Below are 21,185 nucleotides of genomic sequence, written 5' to 3'. Positions count from 1 at the left end.
CAACTACAGCATAAAATTCAAAAGCATTACATTTGATAAATTGGTAAAAGATTCCCAAATTTCTGCATTGTAAAATGAATTGATCTGTAAAAGCATATGGATTTTGAAGGAATATTAAACTTGCAAAAAAGTCCCAACTGTGTGAAATGTTCAACTGAGCAAAGTAATAGACTTATTAGGTAATGCTGTCGATTCAGCCAGATAATGTGTGAAAGATTGTGGATACCATAGAGACCATAAAGAACAACTAAACAAAAACCAACACAACCATCTGGCATAATCAGAAAGATGCTTTTATTTTTCTAACATTGCATGATTGATAGTAAGCAATACCAAAAATACAAAACAGTGTTAATGCTAAGGTATAAAAGCATTTATAAAAGCTCAAAAGGCACTAAAGTCACAGTGAAACCAAAACAACGTCTGTACTTGTACTCAAACACTGTTCACTGTAAAATATGACTCAGACATTTGAAATTCTGTATGTTGCAATATATCATAATTTCAGCACCACTGCCTTGTTCAACCAACAATATGGTCAGAGATGCTACCGAGGATGCACTCATTAAATCCCAGGACCTCACTCATTCTGGAAAGCCTACTGCTTCTGAAGCTCATCTGTTGGCCCCAAAATGGATGCTTGGATAGATCATGCCAAGAAATAACTTCCTTGGGTTAAATACATCATGCAGGATGTGATCCATCTGCTCAAGGCATGCAGACAATGACAAAACAGTAGATGCACAATTACTTTTAAAAACAGGAAGCTAAGAATTAGCAGAATATTATTCAGTCCACATGTTCAGCACTACACCGCGATATGGAATCTTTCCGAACACATCAAACACTCAATGTTTAACAAACAAACAAAGAAGAAGCAAATACACTAATAAACAATGTTGGTCTAACAATATGAAATTAACGTAGAAAAAAAGATTGTAATTTTCAAAATGTGTGCAAGGGTTTACCATGTTTAGGTCAACAATGAAGTGAAAAGCAAACTTCTGTGTACACTTCTTGGCCTCATCCAAGTTTGTTCAAACTTTACAAATATCAGTACTGCATATTTATTATCTGTAATTAATGACTGCTTATTGTAGTCACTAATTACATCAATTAACCTGAAATTCTCATGAGCCATGAGTGGATGACTAACAGACAGAAATCTGTATAGACAAAATATCCTTATGAAAACTCCATATTAAGGCATCTCCAGACACTTATAAAATAGGTCTATCTCGAGATTACCAAACTTCCCTATAATAAAAGTACAGGACACAATAAAACCAAAAAGTCATCAGGAAAATAAGCATTTTGGCCTCTTGCAAGTGAACTGGTGTATCTTTGACTGATGGCAGCATGAGCCACCTCCTACAGGTCTACTGGGTGCTTGCAGAATTCCCAAAAAGCCTCATATCCACTATGCTATTTTGATTCTTTTTGTGTACACTTCATGACCCCATACAAGTGTGTTCAAACTTTACAAATAGCAGTACTTTAAAAAAAAAAAAAAAAAAAGTAAATGTGACTGAGCGTAACCATTTGTAGTAATAAAGCTATAAAACCATAAACAGTGTATAAAAAAGCTGTGACATAAAATTTAAATACCTGGTTTAATGCTGTGAAAACAAATCTGAAGTTCTGAAAAAAGAAGTCTCATCTGATTTAATTATGAATATAACAACATTTTAAAGACTGTTTCTACCTTGTGATTGGAAAACAAATAAAAAAGACAAAAACAAAGCATGGTCAGATATATAAATATTGTTGCAAATACTTTGATACTCATTTTCACACTACTTTTCATTGAGGGATTGTAACACTGCTGTTGACTTGGCCCATTACAGTCACCAATACTGCTGCAGCTAACAAACCTTACTTCATAATCACATAATTTACAGTGCAAGGAATTTAGCATTTTCATTCAGCTTGTAAAAAATCTATCATGTCTCTATTTAATCTAATTTTCCCCCAATCCTGAGCATGTTTACAAAATAAGCAATAACCAGCAAAGTTTTTCCAATTAATATATAGTCAAATATTTTGTTGTTCACGATGCCATAGACTTTTCTTTCTTTTCCTTATGCCCCTTAATTGTACTGCAAAGACACAGTGGTCATCAAAGTCTCATAGACAGTAATAGGTCTCCCTATGAGATCTTCACAGGCTACTGCTTATTGTAGTCATTAATTACATTAATTAACCTGAAATTCTCATGAGCCATGAGCGGATGACTAACAGACAGAAATCTCCTTATGAAAACTCCATATTAAGGCATCTGCAAACACTTAAATAGTCAGGTCTATCTAGAGATTACCATACTTCCCAATAATAAAAGTACAGGACACAAAACCAGACTCACAAAAAGTCATCAGGAACATAAGCATTCTGGCCTCTTTGGCATCTGTAACATTATTTCAAAATATTTTTTCTCCTTCTGAATTGGATCAGTGTTATACTGTGCCAGAAGATAATTGAAAACGCAGTCCTATGAGGAAAAGGTGCAAGTGAACTGGTGTATCTAACTGACGGCAGCATGAGCACCTCCTACAGGTGCACTGGATGACTGCCAAAGCCTTAAGCCTCATATCCACTTTTAAGATATTTTGATTCTTTTTTTATGTTACTTTTCACTAAACAAGGCCTGAATGAAAGTTAACACATTTCAAAGAATAATACATTAAGGCATAAGTGCTTAAGAGGAAAACCAACTACGAGGCAGGAACACATCACATTAAATTTCAATTTTCTGCAAATTGTACACCAAAGAAAAAAATCCTCCTCAAATTAACTGAGATATAAAGATCAAAAGCTTAAAATATTTAACTAGGGAAAAAAATTCTCTACATTATTGGGTAAGGTGGGAAACTTAAGTGCATATAAATTACGAACTGAACACAAGACGATAGTGGTTGTGGGTTTCAGCTGTGACGTCCTCGAGGGCTGCCTTTCGTCCATTGTCCTCAGCAGGTAGTTCCCCGTGTAATTCAAAGGCCATCCTGTTTTCAGTCTAATAGGTTTGGACTCTATTAAAATTAATACAACGACCCTGAAAGACAAAATCAACAGATATTGATGCAGTGCTGGACACTGAAGAACAGGGTAGAACACATTAGGCATTTTAGAGATTCTCAGACTTCTAATACTGAGGCTGTAAGGCGTTTGAGCTCAAACCAGATTATTTTAGCGAAACTTCAGAGGCATGCATTTCAGCCTAAATACAAGGACTTCTGTAGGTAGAAACTCAATCAGCAGTAAAAGCCTTTACAGCAACCAGAATTTACAAGTTCATTAATTAACCATTCAGCATCCCATCGGGGGTGATTCCTTGCCATGTGTCCTATAATTCCTGGGATAGACACCAGGCTCTCCACAACCCTGTACTGGATGGATGGATGGTATAGATTCAGGAAGAAGTTAATCTAATAGTTAAGATGACAGAAACCATCCAGAAACTCCTGACTTATAATGAATAACAGTACAGTTCTCAAATTCAACATGTAATATTGTTTCTAAGTAATTACAGCCCCAATCTGTGTAATCAAATACCAAGGTGCAAAAAGCTTATTTCAGTGCCCATTATGGGCCTACACAAATACATCAATGACTTAGCAAAACTGCAACAATAATGAAATGTTAAATGGTTAACTTTTGTAGGTACCAAGCAGAAAAAAAAAATAAAAAAAAAAAAATAGTGGTTTCTGCCTAAAATGCAAGAAGGGTGCCACACCAAAGATATGAGCCAGGGTACCAAGTGAAGAGACCACGGAAGATCATCAGTGATCAACAGCACACGGTTCACAAGCTGTGAGGCATGGACATTTAATCTGGCTGTCTGCACCATTCAGTCTTCCATTTCTATCTAGCCTGACATAAATTTGGCTGCACTTGCTGACCATTCAACAGTGTCTTTTATTTTGACCAAATCTGAAAGAAATAAATAATAGCAATTTGCATTTCAGCACCTGCGGGATCATGAGCTGTGCGCGGGGTAAGGTATGACAATGTATATCTGTAAATAAAATGTAAGACAAGCTTTTCTAATTTAACACACAGAAATTAGAAACTAGGCTTTATATCTTTTCCCCCAACAATCTGACAGCTTATATTCGCTATAATACATTTCTTTTCCCAAATTACCTATATTTTTTTACAAAGCTTTAATGAGAAGTAATTTGATACAGCTGGATATAAAGAATACTGCAACTAATTTATGACCAAATCAAAGTGAGAATAGAACCCAAGGATAATCAAGCCATTATAAACACTTCTTGCAACCAATGACATATGCAGCCTCTGCTTACCCCCATAGGCATGCTGACCAAATTAAAAGTTCTAACTAATCAGGGAAAGAAAAAAGTGACAACTCCAGCTAAACATGCAGAACATGTCAACATGTGTTTGCAAGCAGGTCTATACTTCTGCACAAGCAATTCATACCCGCAGTCCACAGCCTGCATATGACCAACACACCCCAGCCATCTGTTTCGACAGCAAAATCAGAGTCCGCAAGCTCAACTGATAGGCTGGAGCATGTATTCTTCAAAAGGAGGTCAGTGGATCACATTCATGAAAAGAAGCATGCGTTACTGGAGACTGTGGAAAATACAGAGTATTCAAGAAACAAAAAGCTCCCAAGCTTTTCTCAGCACTAATGATATTACAAAATTCTGAAATCAAATCCCAATGTGGTGACGAGCACAGTGTTTAAGAAACTTGGAACTAGAACTAGGGATTCAGAAAGCAAAATGCAACAGCTAATAACTTGGTTTAAGATGTCAAACATTATATATTTTGCTTCAGATTTGTAGCACGGACTGAAATTCTGGTCCGTATGGAATTATCTTCTGTGCACATAGAGAAATCATCACAGCACCAAGAGAGAACCTGTCTGAGGATGAACAAACAGCACCTCCATACGTCAGATAATAATTATTTTCTCATTTTACATGTCACCAAAAGAAACCTTATGTCCTACAAAATATGGGAAGGCCTTCGGACACAAAATGAGTATTTTCCTGTGCATTTGGGAGTGTCCTACTCAGACAGACAGACAGACAGACAGACAGACAGACAGACAGACACACACACACACACACACTGATTTAGCCATCGTTTATTTGTGACACATGGGCTAAAAATATGCACGCGCTGCCAATAGCTCGGCGCAGATGTATACAGCCGCAGCTGCTTCCCGCGGAGCACCCCGCATGTCCCCCAACCCCCCCACACCCCCATCCCCAGTTTTGTCAAAGCGAGTCCACATCAATTCCAGCTAAGAGCTCCGGGCACCATCCACGGCCATTCCGGAAAGGAAAATGCCAGCCGCCCTGGCGGCGGCCAGCTCACAGACGGCAACAGGGACGGCGCAGATGGCGGCGAAGGCTCGGGAGGAATCCTGGAGAGGGCCGGAGCGCAGACACAAAAGGCCAGCTTCCAAATAACGGCAGAGCATCCAGTCCGGCTCATCCAGTAATACCAAAGTTAATATTTCCATGCTGGAGCATGGTGGATTTAAAGTCGGAGGAAAATATATATATGCAGCAGAGAGGAGAGCACTGCCGGAAAGGGAAGGCAGCTGCAGCTGCGCGGAGGGGCTCCTTTGGCGGATAGGAGAGCAACCATCCACTCAACTATGAAGAGCACGTTTAGCAGTGATTCATTTTTGGTGGTTGGCTCCCTGCCACATCTAAACACAGGAGAAGGGAATCTGGTATCGAGCCAATGTACCATAGCCACTATGGCTAACTGCTTACTCAGTGTTTATGAGAAGATAAAAAGTAAACGAGGAATAAACAGCAGCCCCATAGGCCCAATGAGCAGCGCCGGCTTCAGATGCTCAACATCAGCAGACCTCTGCCATATGTTAGTGCTCTTTGCCTTCTGTTTGATGGATGCTTCACTTAAAGGCAGCAGAATTAAGCAGCCCTTGGGTGGCATCACATTTTTTTGAGAGCATGCTTCAGACTCCCTCATAAATGTAAATCCTCTTCTTCCTGTGCAACTGTTTACATTCGCTTGGATACTCTTGAATGGATGTACACAAGGAGCAGGGGATACTTGATCCACTGAAGAAGAAGAAAAAAAAGACTAAAGAAGTATATGCAAGTATGGAATGTGTTTTTAGAATATGGCATTTCTGAAAGACTTCACTTTGAAGGAGTTTTTAGGTAGGAAGTCTTACACACAAACAAATCTCCACTCATTAGGCCTGCATTTAAGCTTCAAGCTACTCTATCGATTGGGGTCAGCTACGGGATACACTGGTTCACAGAAAACTGGTATAACTATGCCATGGTGACAATAACAATAACAAGAACCAGTTCATTTGTTCATTTCATATCAATCCACTATGATCATTGATTATAAATATTTTGACAAGTGAAATGGTTTATACATGCAAGTATAAGTAGAGGGGGAAGGTAATGTTAGGGCCAGTCAGCATGCATCTCAAAGCTACTATGAGTACACCATAGACACTGCAAATACTATACTTCGTATTAGGGTTGTCAAAGAAATCGATACTCAGACACTAAACAATACTAAAAATGATCGAATTAGATACTCATTTGTAGATACTCATCAATAGTATTGATACCAACAGTGCCATCTTCGCCTCCTTCAGTTGACACGGAACTTAAAGCACCGCTGCAGGCAGGCAGGCACACAGCCCTCCACTCAGTAGCAGCTGAACATATGAACACTCACAGACGTGGTGGTGACGAAGTAGAGTAGCATCCGGGTCTTTGAGAAATTTCACGAGGGCAGTATAGCTTCTGTTTCAACAACAATGAAGGATTAAACAGGTATCTTTGGGCACCTTTCCACCGAACCAAGTATGGTACTTGGCTTTTCCATTGACTTCCAGTCGAGTACCAGTACCAAAAGTACAAAACCAATTGGGGTAATTCTTTGGTACTTCGGTACTTTGGGATGGGACTTGAAATGCTTTCTTTGTCAACTGGTTATGCAAATAGCCTGCCACTGAAATACAATACAAGCGCCACCTTGAAAACTGTTTATCGTTTTCCAAGCTTGTAACATAGTAAAAAAAATGATTAATTGCGATCTGCATGCTGCCCTGGCGATGTGATTTTGTTGCAACAAATATGGCGGTATTTATAAAGCAAAAAGGAAGTTTTTCACAAACCCTTTAAACAGCAAGCATGCACATTATTAAAATTATGAGGTAAACTTTAAACTGATTTTTAAACATATAAGAATCTATAAAAGGAATAATAATTACAATTGCAAAGCTTGCTAAGTTTTTTTGACAGAGTAAGAGTAAAAATATTTTAGCAAAACTTTAACCCCCTGTGCTATAACGCTCATACAAAATTGAAAGTAAGAAAAAACCTTATTTTGATATAGCTGATTAGCAATGTAAGAAGTGGATGTGCTTAATATGCAATGTTGGTATTAACATTGCACATCGCCAAGCCCTATAATATACTACAGCCATTTTTCGAATTCAGTACAAAATACACCACTTCGCGTTGTGATGTCATTCAGTACCGGTACTAGCTTTTACGACAGTGGAAAACACCTTAAAGTACCAAAAAGCACAGTACCTGGTGCAGTGGAAAAGCGCCCATAAATGTTAACCTGGCCAGCGCACACGTTAATGTCAGCCTTTCAACTAAACTGGCTGATAACGTAACAGATGGTTAATGTGGCTACCAATGAGAGTGTGGCTACGGCTAATAATAAAATGACACACAACTGTTGCCATTGTTGCTTCTTGACATTTGTTTTTTGGGGTATTTTTTTGGCAATACCTCAGACAGTCTAAATAAATCTTCTTGTTTTTTTCCCCACTACCCAAAAGAAACTTTGACAAATATTTGTCTATATATGTGTGTGTGTGTGTATATATATATATATACACATACACATACACACACACACACACACACACACACATATATATATATACACATACACACATAAATACATATATACATACATGTTCCTGTATTTTACTTTTTTTAATTATGCCACACTACTGAAATATAGTGTTGTCACTGATGTTATTGTGTGTGTTACTCTAATTTTATAATTTTTTTTCCATGTATGCCTCCTATGTTACAAATTGTGACAAAAATATGACTAAGCATGCTTAAATATCATACAAAAAGACTCAATGAAGGGAAAATGCAATTTATAAAAATACGATTAATTAAAAAAAAAAAAAATCTGTCAAAAATTGTTCTCTGAAATAGCTATATAAAAAATCTTTTTTCGGAATTTCTTGTTAGATAGTTTACTATAAACCTGTAATTAAATAAACTAATTTCTGGTTGTAGGAACATATTCACCTCCACTCTAAACCAATCATTCAATTTGCAATTTGTAAAAATATTCCTCATTGTATATATAAACAACTGTATACACCTGCATATATTTAGGCAGTTTAATTAAAAATAAGCCAATGTATTAATGCCTTGTCCGAAGACCCTTGTCCGAAAAAAATCCATAAGGATATGCAATAGACATATGACGTCAAGTTGGTAGTAATAATGTAAAACGGGCTTCGTTCTTCCACAGCCTTTGTTGTGCCTCTTCAGCATGTACATGCCAGCCTTCCTTCCCATCCGCCCCTGAGGCAGCGTCAAAGCGGCCCCAGCAACAGACACCCACTCCGCTGAGAGCATGGCGTGAGCGGCCACACTGTTTCTACGTCCTGGCCAGCGGTTTCCTCCGCGAGGCGCGGCCTATGAAATGGGAGCTGACAGGGAGTAATTATTCTAATGCGATACATCCTAAACTAAATGGGAGTGGCTGTGATGAGGTGTCAAACGCAAGTAATTTGTGTTGACAAGGGCTAGATGTAGCCTGGGCAGCTGGTCCACCCCCACCCCCCCCCCTTTACCCAAACCCCTGTGAATCACTGGGTGCTGGCAAACCCTGTTTGGCCCCAGTTCTCCCAGTTCCCGCAGCTCGACAGGCTTTTGTCGGATTATAAGGGCCGCGAGTCTTAAAACCTCTCAATTAACATAAATGGTGTGCTGCTTTGACATATTTATAAAAGAAACTGGGGTTAAACTGACGATTAATATCACAGGTGAATTAATTATTATAGATCACTCCATATTAAGATTTTTGGACAATTTGTTACAATTACCCAAACCTCTTTATTATATCAACAAAATGATTTGCATGTTTTATTATAACTATACTAACTGAAATAAAAACAGCTCAATTTCCTCCATGTCTGTGTGTCCAGGAGGGCGTGTAAAATAGAAAAGCATTTCATGCACATTATAAAATGACCTGCAAGTTAAGGGAGGTCAGTGGTCAGTTAAAAACCTAGAGATCACATGAGCCCCATAATACTTCCATAAGTCATGAAGCAGCCCATCTTATACAGCAATTCCACCACAATTAAAATTTCTTTGTGTTACATTTTTTATTAATTATCCCTCACCCACCACCACATGATGCAATAAAATATGTGATGGGAAAATGTCATGTTATTGGCCAGCAGGTGAACAGCACAGTGCTCTTGGCGGTAGAGTGGCAAACTTCCAAACCACATGAATCTCCCCATCTAGATACACAGCCTGTGCTGAGTGTTTGCATTACTCGTCTCTCAACCTGACACTAAGTTTATTCTTTACCATGATTTGTGGGATCGACAGTTTGACTCTGAAAAACCTGCTGGTACCAACTGAATGTCTTAATTAGCATCACTGCTGGGAGGAGACCCTCATGTGCACAAGAAGGCACAGGCAGAAAGGGAGATGCCAGCACATTTAGTAGTACTGTTAATTCTGTATTAGTGTTGGTAATTGCCACCCTATAGCAGTATTAATTATGTAGTTGCATTAATTCCCACCCCATAGTAGTATTGTTAATTCTGTAGTGCTAATTCCCACCCCATCGTAGTATTAATTCTGTAGTGCTGTTAATTCCTGCCCTATAATAGTATTGTTAATTTTGCAGTCTCGCCCTATAGAAATATTGTAAAATTCTGCATTAGTGTCAATTCCTGCCCTATTATAGTCCTGTAAATTCTGTGGTAGTGATAATCATATAGTAGTACTGTTAATTATGTAGTAATGTAGTTCATTCCAGCCCTATAGTAGTATTGTTCATTCATTTGTGGTATGCATAACTGAAGCTCTTCTATAACACTGTAAATTTGTTTGGGGTATTGCTAATTAAGGTCCTTTAGCAGTATTTGTGCTGTCAATTCATTAATAATCCACATTTAAGAAATTTCATGATACCTGTACCATACACAAGCTCATAGACACCAGAAGGAAAACTACACCTTCTGTATATTTATTCATCTTCGTAATTAACAGAAGTTACGTGTTTCTCCTATTAGCTGCTGAGGGCCCACAAATATTTTCTATTTAAGTGGGGTAATAAATGCCTTTCTCTCTCAAAAAAAAAATAAAAATAAAATACATATTTCCTTACTACTTATCAAGGAGTGTAATAAATGTTTTAACACTTTGTTGTAGCATCTTCATTTAAAGACATTTGAATAAGTGACATTACTATCATGATTTAAATTCTAAAGGCATTTGAATAAGTGATATTACTATCATGACTTAAAATGATTGAAATGTGGGGTTTTGGTACATAAATATGCATCATATGACAATCGGGTTACATATCACTTTACTGTAAACAGTATTTTGTACTGAAATTATCACACTTTCAATTATCTATCTCTTACTGGACAAAACACCAAAAGGGAATTTCACACATTTTACACATATTATGCATATATAAACTTTCAGTGATACCTGGAAAACTCCTTTTAATAATGCTCCATAAAGTAGACAAGAAACACAAACCCAATCGGTACCTACTTTCAGTGCTAAGAATTCTTATATCAGTACCTAACGAATATACAAAAGACACTGTTAGACAGTCCAAAAACAAGCCCCTAGATGAACACCAAGCGTGATTCAATCAGTAACTGAGGAACAGAAAAAAAACACTGCATTGCAAATGGCCAGAGTCACAGTGCAGGTAGCAGACTTCCTGAGCAACAGCAGGGAAATGGAACATGGCTAAAACAATAAATGCCAGGTTTAATGGAACAGAGGTAACAACCGGAGGCTGATGCAGTGACACCAAAAAAATGAATAAACTACTATACGTACAAAAAATGTGTCATTGTGAAAGAGCAGAAAGAAGCAACTTCCTTTATGAAAACCTTTCGTTTCATAATTTAAATTCACTGAAAGACACACACAAATGACACGTTTTCCATAAACACAACATACACTGACATATACTGTAGAAAATTACAGTAAATATAATCTACTTGTCAATCCAACAAGAAAAATTGTTGGGTGTTTAAGGGAAAATGGACATTATGGCCCTGCCATGGTCCCCCCCCACCCCCTTCCATAACTACGCCACCATGTCCTGACTACTGAAGGACTAGAGGGTCCTAAAAAAGAAATCCTGTTAAGCGGGCCGGGCTGCTCAAGGATACTCCCAGATAAACATGGCAGACATTAGAGACTTTACAACCAGTCACACGGACATCTGGCCCACTTTCCGCGGTTATTGTAAAAGCAGCTAATCTGGTTAAGAGAGTGGGGGCCGTTTCATAAAGCCACGCACCAGCAACTGCAGAAACCACCGGGTCTCTTCTGGGGAGCTCTGGCCGAATTGAACTGTCAGCCTTCTTCTTACGGCTTGTTAGGCGTAACAGGCATGTCCGCCGATATCGCTAATGAGGTATAAGGGGTCACGGAAAAGCCCCACGGAGAGGCGCTGATTTAGGCCCGACCTGCTGATTTCTAGCATACCCCCATCTGCCCCCAATTTGCCCCTTTTTGTCGAAACAGGTGGAGCATCATGTGACACCAAGGTAAATTCTAGCTACACCCATTCAACAGCTCCCATCAAGGCTAAATGAGCTACAGTGAAAGATCACGTCTTTATCATCCATTTTCATACTTCCATTTAAAGCAAAATGCCTGATGCCACTAAAAATGCAACCGTCTTAAATCAAACTTTAGTTTGCAGTCTACAAAACTGTTTAATTACTCAGTTGTGAAGAGTCCATGTAAGCTTCATTTCCCACCAGTTACTGTCACTAACAGAATAAAACAAATTTCAAAATTAATATTATATTATATATATATATATATATATATATATATATATATATATATATATATATATATATATATATATATATATATATATATATATATATACACACACACACACACACACACACACACACACACACACACACACACACACACACACACACACATATACATACATACATACATACATATACACACACACACGCATGCAAACGCGCACGCACACGCACCATGCAGTTTTAACCCATAAAATTAAGTGATATTACATCGATTTATTTCATGGTGACTTTATTGTGTAAAACAACAACAACTGCACAAGTCATTGAACTGATGAGCAGCTTGCATCTAGCCTTACAACATATTTATCAAGAAGAGGTCAGGAAACGATGACAAGTCCTTTCCTGTGCTGTATGCAATCCACATTATTCAATAAATAACAAAAAAAAATATCATTTGGCAGTTGATGCGTATTTTTCTACATGGAAAAAGCAAGATAATGTGTCCTGTCATTGTACACGGCGACAGCAAAGAACCATGAAACACTGCGTGTAATGCTCGAGGATTCCACCTCTCCGATCGGAAAGCACTCAGGAAATGAGTTGATGAAATGACAAATGATTACATTTGGGGCTGGGGAGGGACAACGGCTGAGTGCCTCTGGGCAGCATCACAGGAAACCCAGAACACAACAGAAAATTTCAGTTTCCGCCATATTTGCTGTTAGATTTTCTTTTCCTCTCCCATCAGAGTTCCCTTTAATTTCCCGCACATGTGTAAGATGTGTGAGCCTTGTGCAAGAGGGCCAGCATCACCAGTCCACTGAGGTTCTGGCATAGAACTGGGGGCACGCAGCACCTCCAGGGACGTTTGCCCTCTTCCCAGTTTATCATAACCCAGCCCTAGGCACAAGCGATATGATCTGGCTTCCTAAGGTCACAAGGCTGTCATGGGGGGGTCTGCCACCTCCCCTCGATAAATAAATAAATAATCTAGCTGTAAAATTCAGACACCCCCGCTCACTGCTACCAGTGGACTGTCTTCCTTGCAATGTCGTTATTTAAGAGAAAACCAGATGGGGCCTGTTCATTAATTAAGTTCCTCTACAGCACCAGCACTGTACACAGAAACACCAAATTTACAAAGTACAAATAATCTTGGCGGACAATCTCAAGATAGTTTATTAGGAATTTTCAGTATTTAGAAGTATATTCATACATCACAAAGCTGTCCTAATTCAGAACTAATTCACATGGAGTTATAAAATGTGTAATAATAATTAATAATAATTAGTAAAACATCTGCCCAATCAGGTCCTACCATAAGTCAATACCTCCACATGATCTACAAAATTTCAAGCTGTGCGCATAAGGTCAACTCTGATATCTGATATTCTCCATAGGTATGTTTAACCACACAGATCTGTCATTTAAAGCTCGACTCCTGCCTTGTGTACATGAACATGCCCTGCTCCGCCATAAACAAATGGCTCCCCAGAGAAACCACACACGGAACCACACATCACGAAGCTCCTCCATCCAGTTTGCGCTGCCATGCATGCGGGAATGAGGCTCCGGCATCAATGGCAGAGGGAGAGTGTGGGATCAGGGCGGCAGCACGCGTACATGGACGCCCGGCGCGGAAAGGCCTCGCATGAAGCCACCTGTGTGCTGCTAGCGATGCTAATGTGCTGCTTTTACTCATTCCACCTCTGCGCACACACCCCGACAACTCAGCGCCTGCTAATTATGCTAATTTATGTGCCACTTATAAATGAGCTTTTTAGTACACTTTGCAGCCTGCTGCTTTGTAACAAAATACACAAATCCTGCTGAGCGCATCTCTGGGTTGCAATGAGGGGCCATTCAAAAGAACTCCAGCCCCTTTAATAAGGCCTGTCAACTTGCCGCCACCTTCCCTACCTGCTGTCCCCCGGCGCTCCGCAGAAACTCGGTGGCAGATGTTGCTCCGCTAAGTTGGCTCTGAAGTGCCTCTGTTGCTCCCCCGTCTCCCCAACAACACAGCCGGGCTACTTTGGATCTCTGTATTTGTGCCTCAGGCAAGTTTAGGAGTGCAGCTGTGTCCACCCCCACGCTACCTTTGGTGTCAGAGCCCCCTCGGGCAAAAGAGGGGGAGAGCGGGGGCCGCCATGCTCCCCTAGACTACATCTTCTGACGATCCGGCAGTGTGGCGGGCCGGCCGATGGGGACGGCGGGCCCCTCGCGAGGAACAGATGTCCGTGACAACCTGCCTCTCTGCACCTGTACGAGTCCTCGCGGTGCCGCGGCTGCTGTAGCTGAAAAACTCATGACCCCGGAGGGTTTCCACCCGACATCAAAGGCCGCGCGTGTGCGTATGTGTGTGCTACTTCGGCCCCATGCGTGGCTTGCAGGCAACGGGAAACCCTGCAGCCGGACTTGCCAGCACTTCAGGTGAGCATCAAGTAGGCTTCATTTAACGACCGCATGTCCTTTTCAATTTTACCTTTAACGAATTCAAAGAAATATATATAATAGACATAGCACAATTTTTTTTAGCTAATCACAAAAACAAATCAAAGGCTACCGTTTAATTTACACAAGTGCAGATTCTCTATTGTCTCCTTGGGAACTGATAAGACGAAGTAGTTGAATTTGAACTTTTAACTTCCATATTAGGCCTTGTTGCATCCTGTTTGCGAAGCCCTGCCACTAACCGTGGGGAAAGGAAATGAGAGTTCACAGCAGCTATCAAACGCGCGTTAGAAAAACACACCGCACTCTTCGTAAATCACACTGTGTTGCAGAATTAATGTCTGACATTCTATGGCACTTCTTTAGCCTGAGTTTGAGAGAGGCCTTTGCCTGCATATCTTAGTAAATATCAGCTTAACGGGCTTGTACTCAGTTACTAGTTTGGTTGGTATGATTTGGGTCTGGGAGGAAGCTTGGTTTGCCGCCTGTGGCTTACCTTGTCTTCTCCCGTTGGTCTCATTAGAGAAACTCGGTCATATTGCCTCCGCAGAAGAGCCCACAGGGCATCTAGGCGCCCCTGAAAAGAAAGAAAGAAGAAAAAAAAAACAAATCGTGAAGTAACCACAAGGCTACAAAAAGAGGAAGGCCTAAGGCAGAACTTTGCCACTTGACACCCAATGAAATATAAGAGACGAGATGTTTAACACGACTGCCAAACATACCCATACCTTAATAGGAGTGTACCACTTAGATTCATGGTGCTGGCAGGTGGTGGCGGGTCTTGGGGGAGGGTTTCTTATCACTGGGTCTTCGACCTCCTCCTGGATGGACACCACAGCATTTTTGGCTTTCTCGAGTCTTGCCCCCTCTTCTGTGGAGCCCTTTTCCCCCCAGCGAACCTGTAGTAATCACAACGGGCTACTGAGCTCAGAAGCCTTTAACATTCATTATGCTATTTTTACTTGTTCACTGAAAAAGGTGCTTTTAATCAGCATGAATAGTTTTACTTATACTTCTCATACATGCAAAATATAAAAAATAAACATGTACTCAAATGCAGGATGACGTTATTAAATACTGAAATGAAGAAAAAGAACAGCATATTACACCGTTTATAATTACACTGCAACTGGGAAAACAATGAGGCTCTCTATCCCAGAATAAACGTGCTGAGAACATTCATTAGGACACCAAACTTCAGTAGATCACTAGAGTGAAGGACATGAAGATAATGTTTAAACACAGTTTATTATTTCACTACTGGCAACCATCAGATAAGGACTAAAACTTTTGAACCCAGGAACTGCACAGTGTTTAACCACAGTAACCTTAACGCCTACAGTGCTGTGCTACAGCCCTACAACCTTCCACAGCAAGACTGCATTTCACAGTACAATGTATCTTATGCAGCCTGACTGACATACCCTCAGTATTAAGGCTTTTTGGTTGTTTGTTTATGCGTAACCTAACTATACAGTAGGCTGAGCTAACATTCTGTTTTTTTTGTGAAGTTTCTAGCAATATTTTATCTGCACACTATTTGAGAAGCTGAAACCTGTTACAAACTCAAACCCAGAAAATCTAATTTAAATATTTGTCAAGACACATGACACAACTTCATAGCAAATAGAACATACATATATTTACATGCTCCTAATTTTTATTTTTCTGCAAGTAGCTGTTAGTGTAAGGAACTGCTGCATGGCCTGCTGACCTCCATGCGTCTGATTCCTCCGGCTCCTCTTCCCCCATAGTAAGATGCATCTACAGTGGGCCATTTTTTCTTGGGAAGTAGATCTGGCTCAGGCTCCTTGAGGAATAAATGCAAACAGAATTATGTGTCATTTTCAGACCAGTACCTTCATTAGCGGGTATAACTGCACTTGTTTCCATCTAAATCAGGTGCACTACAGGAAAATGATAAAAATGTACAGGTCTAATGTGGAAATCTGCATTTCAGAGAACTGAAAATTCTCTGAAATGGGGCTATAATCTACTCACAGGTTTTGGGGCAGGTGGGGGGGTTGGAGGAGGGTCCCTGATGACCTATAATAAAAAAAATAGCCACACACACACATACACTTATTATAAATGTCAAATGATCCCAAGACACCTACTACTAGTAAGGGATAGTTTCATGACATATAGCCTAACCTTTTTAACTACCATATTTTGAAAAATAAACCTGAAAATGAGGGGCTTGCATTAAAAGTAAAATGATTTTCTAAATTAGAAATGTACAATCTTAGCAGGAAAAACTAGTTTGCTATAAACCAACGAACAGGACAAGCATCCACTTTATATGTTCTTACACATAAGAAACATTAAGATCTGAGAACTTCTGTTCTTTTAAGCACAACTGGCCCTACAGTCGGCAGGTTTAAGAAACATCGGATGGAAAATATAAAAAATAAAAAAATTTAAAAAGTTGCAAAAAGCAAAACTTGAACTTGCGGCATGCCAAGCACTACGCTGAATCCACGCAAATGAAGTGAGAGAAAGAATGATTTTTTTTTTCTGCACTGAACATATACTCTATTATATATGTATGTACAACAACTATTTACATGGCATATACATTGTATTACGAATTATAAGTAATCTAGAGATTATTTAAAGTATACAGGAGTATGCACATAGGTTATATGCAAATATTGTGCCATTGTATATAAGGGACTTGAGCATCTGCGGATTTTGCTATCCACAGGGGGTCCTGGAACCAATCCCCGTGGATACAGAGAGCCGACCGCATACATCACTACAAACCCACTGCTGGTTAATTGCCTGTTTGAAAGGGAATCGGGGGAATGAATGTATGTTCACTGAGACACAAACTCAGCAGTAAACATCTCTCCATCCATCCCACCACCCCCCTCCCCTTATGTAGCCTTACAAAACCTTAGGATCCTGAGGTGGAGAAATCAAATATATTGTACCTCCAGGAATATATAGTATTTAAAATGATACCTCGGGCATAAATCTGCTCTAACGTTTTCAGTACAATTTTCAGATGGAGCACTTGGTAATGAAATGGGAGTAAACAAACAAACAAATTAAATAAATAAACAAATTAAACAAACAAACAAACAAACAGAGATGGATGTGTGACAATTCAGGCACAGAGAAGTCCTGCAGGGAATTTACGTTTTCCTTGTTTGTTGGTTTTCAAAATACAGGTTTTTCCATTTACCAATTTAACTTCGGAAGGAAAAAAAAAAAATCAGTTGAAAAGCTATTTTGTTAATAGTTGTCACACGTTAGATTTATCAAAGACATTATTGCAATGTAAAAAACAAATAATTATTCTGCCCTTTTGAGTCAATGTGAATCTGAGCACTGTATATATGTATGACATAATTTAACTACAAATCTTCCAGACAAATTGGATGACATGTAAATTATTACAAAAATTAAGTGACTTAGTATGGATTCTGACACACAGTAATAGGACATAATTGGCCTAATTGCCCTCTAGACTATCACTCTTCAACAGAAAAAATGAAATGACTTCTATTTTATTTTGTGCATCATTTCATGCATCAGGTTCCTGGTATATATGTCCAGGTTTGTGCCCTTAAAACACACACACACTTTTAATACCCTAAAAATTAAACATGCCAGGAAACTTGGAAATATTGTATTTTAGAAATAACATTAGTATTAATATATTGTTTTTTGCTATTGAGCCACTTCTGTGGCAAAACAGCAGCATTTAACTGCCAAAATCGTCCACCTATGCTATGAATGTTGATAACACCTTTTCATGCATGTTAAAATTTCATCTTAGTCTTTTATAGAGCAATAAAAAGTTAAACTTATGTATGTGGATACCCTGGCAGATATCACTTTTTCCCCCAGATTATTCGGATTCATAAAGACACTTCATTTGATTTTTAATTACATATCTGCCACAGGAAATGTATTTTGCATATTGAGCAGGCAATACATGTATGTTTGTTTAATTGCACATAACACAACTGGGCCTAACATCTGCTCAAACCAAACCAAACCGAAACAATGACATCACCTGGTTTCTTTATTTCCTTGTTCTAAATAAAGCTTTGTCACTAGGAAGCAAACACTTCTGTTGCACTATAGAACTCTATGCCCTTTGAGGACTGTTTCGATCGTGCACACAATCTACAGGTAATTAATTTTACACTACATTAAAGCTTGCTGCTATTTTGTCATGTTTCTGTTTACATTTTCAGAAAAGCAGATGGACAGTAACAACTATGTTAAAATAAATAGCATCTTGTAGGGCTGTGCGATGACCAAAATCTCATATCCTGATATAAGTCATCTCATATCCCGATATAAGTCATCGCATATCCCGATAATGATATAGTAGTGTAGATGTAGTGTTTCCCCTACCATTATATTAGGGGGGTGCCCCCCCCCCCCCAACGGCACACACCCCCTTGAAGGTGAAGTTAATTTTATTTTCTATATAGCACCAGATCACAACAGAACTCATTTAAGGTTACCTTTCCTATCGAACAGGTCCATACATTGTCCTTTTATTAAACAAACTACATAGCCTGATGTTATTTATCTTATTTGCACAACAGCGTATCTCTTTGGTCTCTACATGGTCGCGCGTTTACAATTCTCCTCTGCTATCGGTATCGCGCCTGGCGGAGTTCCGCCCCGATGCGCACGCATGTGGTTAGCGCACTCCCACCATCGGACAGAGAGCGTGCGTGAGAAAATATGTCTCTTCAACCACCTGAAAAGCAGACAAAAATATCTGAGTTTTTTTGACTGCTGCCATTAAAAGAAACACATGAACACCATGAATCCTGTTGGTGTCTGTCTGCCCTCCCCCAAAGCGGTAAACCTTGATTTTATATTTTTCATATATTTATTTTTATATTATATATATATATATATATATATGCATGAAAATGCAATGAGATTCAGAAACAGGCAGGAAGTGATCCACAAATATGCAGAACTCTTTTTTGCTCCGTATTTTTGTGGAAATGATTTTACACAGCACAAATAAAAATACATATTTGTAGGAAGTGATGTATTTGTGACTTCTTTCTTTCTACAGATCAGCTGCAGTATACAGAGCCCCAAAGTAGTTTGGGTTCAAGTTTAAATCTTGACACCAACATCGCGGTAAAGTCTGCTTTGTATGCAGTTTTCTGGCTGTAATATCTTTCAATGTTTGTACTATATTTCATCGTTTGCAAGTCTGCACTTCACACTGTCTCGCTTAAAGTCACTGGTGGTGAATAGACAGTATGAATATTAATATGTATAAAACATATTATATTAAAGTGATATTGTTCCCGATAGTTTAATGCGTAAAGCACACTTTACAGGACATGTTTATTATTTAGGTTAATCCATGCTGTCACATTGCAGCAAACAGCAAGTGGGCAAGTGTGGTGGGTAGGGGTGTAACAATACATCGATTTGTATCGATATATCGATTCAACAGCAAACGATCCGATGCATTGATGTGACCGCATAAATATCGATACATGCGTTTTTAATTTTCTTGCCTGTTCCAGTATTGGTTTCATGATCCACTCTGACGTATACATGGTCTATACGTCGATCGCTACGTACTGGTCGATTGCAAAGGTAGTGTGTGTAGATCTTATGGCATAAAAAAAATAGAGGATGGATGACGCGTTTAACCGCGCCAGCTGCTGCAAGCTACTGAGTCCCCTAGTTAGCCTCCAATTTATTTCTACTAAACTTAAGAAACGGTATAAAAATGAATGGGGGAGCTGGACCAAGTAAGAAGCCAAAAACCTGCCACTTCCATACGGAAAGGGAGGAGGACTGTTTTTTTTTCCACCATGTCATATTCGAAGTGCGTTTGCTTTATCTGTCAGTCTACCATTACTATTCCGAAGGAGGGAAATGTGGAGCGGCATTTTCAGACTGTTCATAAAAACTACGACATTAACTTCCCTCCGAAAAGCGAGCTGAGAAAGAGAAAGGTGAAGGAACTAAAATCCCAGTTCAATTAAAAAATACTTTATTCATCCCAAAGGGAAATTATTAATAATAATTATTATTATTATTGTTATTATTAATAATATTAAGGAATACTCACTATTTTATACATAAATATGTTTTGCATTTTTATAGTAGGTAGATAATTTTGACTTGGTCATTTATAAGTAGCTCGCAAGCTAGCCTACCTTCAGAGTGTTTGTTTCGTACGGCAGGTGACGTAGGACGCTATGCTCAGAGCACACAATCTCCTGAACACGTTGACCATTTAATTTAAAAAAAAAAAAAAAAAAAAAAAAAAAAACCTCTCAAAGCACAATACTGACATACTTGTTTCACTGCAGAAGTCAGTAATGTTGATCTTCCTCATTCTACATGTCTGTCCATGCAATGTTTTTTATTTGACTTTATTGCACTTTATTTTACTTGTTATTGTTGTATCCCAGCATAGGGCGAGCGAGCAGGGAACAAGGAATTAGGGTCAGGAAGGCGGAAATCCAACAAATGGGGGGGGGGGGGGGGTTATTGCAAGCACAGCACATAACACAGGGAAAACTTCAATGACAGATCTGGGCGACAGACTCTGGCGTGGACTTAAATATACAGGACTAGACGAAACAATAAGAAGCAGCTGGGAACAATCGTGATTGCACGCAAAGTTAATGAG

At 39.1% G+C, this 21,185-nt stretch overlaps 1 protein-coding gene across 3 annotated transcripts in view; it reads right to left on the bottom strand.

The window, feature by feature from the left end:
• Positions 1–277: 277 nt before the first annotated feature.
• Positions 278–21,185, bottom strand: part of antxr2a (ANTXR cell adhesion molecule 2a) — a 56,417-nt gene continuing 35,509 nt past the window's right edge. For all 3 annotated transcript variants that reach the window (XM_023823075.2, XM_023823073.2, XM_023823074.2), the window contains exons 13-17: positions 16,541–16,585; positions 16,254–16,349; positions 15,268–15,438; positions 15,036–15,116; positions 278–3,049 (exon numbers count right to left, since the gene is read on the bottom strand). In XM_023823075.2, the coding sequence (XP_023678843.1) occupies positions 3,011–3,049; positions 15,036–15,116; positions 15,268–15,438; positions 16,254–16,349; positions 16,541–16,585 (432 nt within the window). In that variant the 3' untranslated portion in view covers positions 278–3,010. The remainder of the gene's footprint in view (positions 3,050–15,035; positions 15,117–15,267; positions 15,439–16,253; positions 16,350–16,540; positions 16,586–21,185) is intronic.

The sequence above is a fragment of the Paramormyrops kingsleyae genome, chromosome 7, assembly GCF_048594095.1.
Source record: "Paramormyrops kingsleyae isolate MSU_618 chromosome 7, PKINGS_0.4, whole genome shotgun sequence".
Lineage (NCBI taxonomy): Eukaryota > Metazoa > Chordata > Actinopteri > Osteoglossiformes > Mormyridae > Paramormyrops > Paramormyrops kingsleyae.
This window is presented reverse-complemented; position numbering and strand designations above follow the sequence as displayed.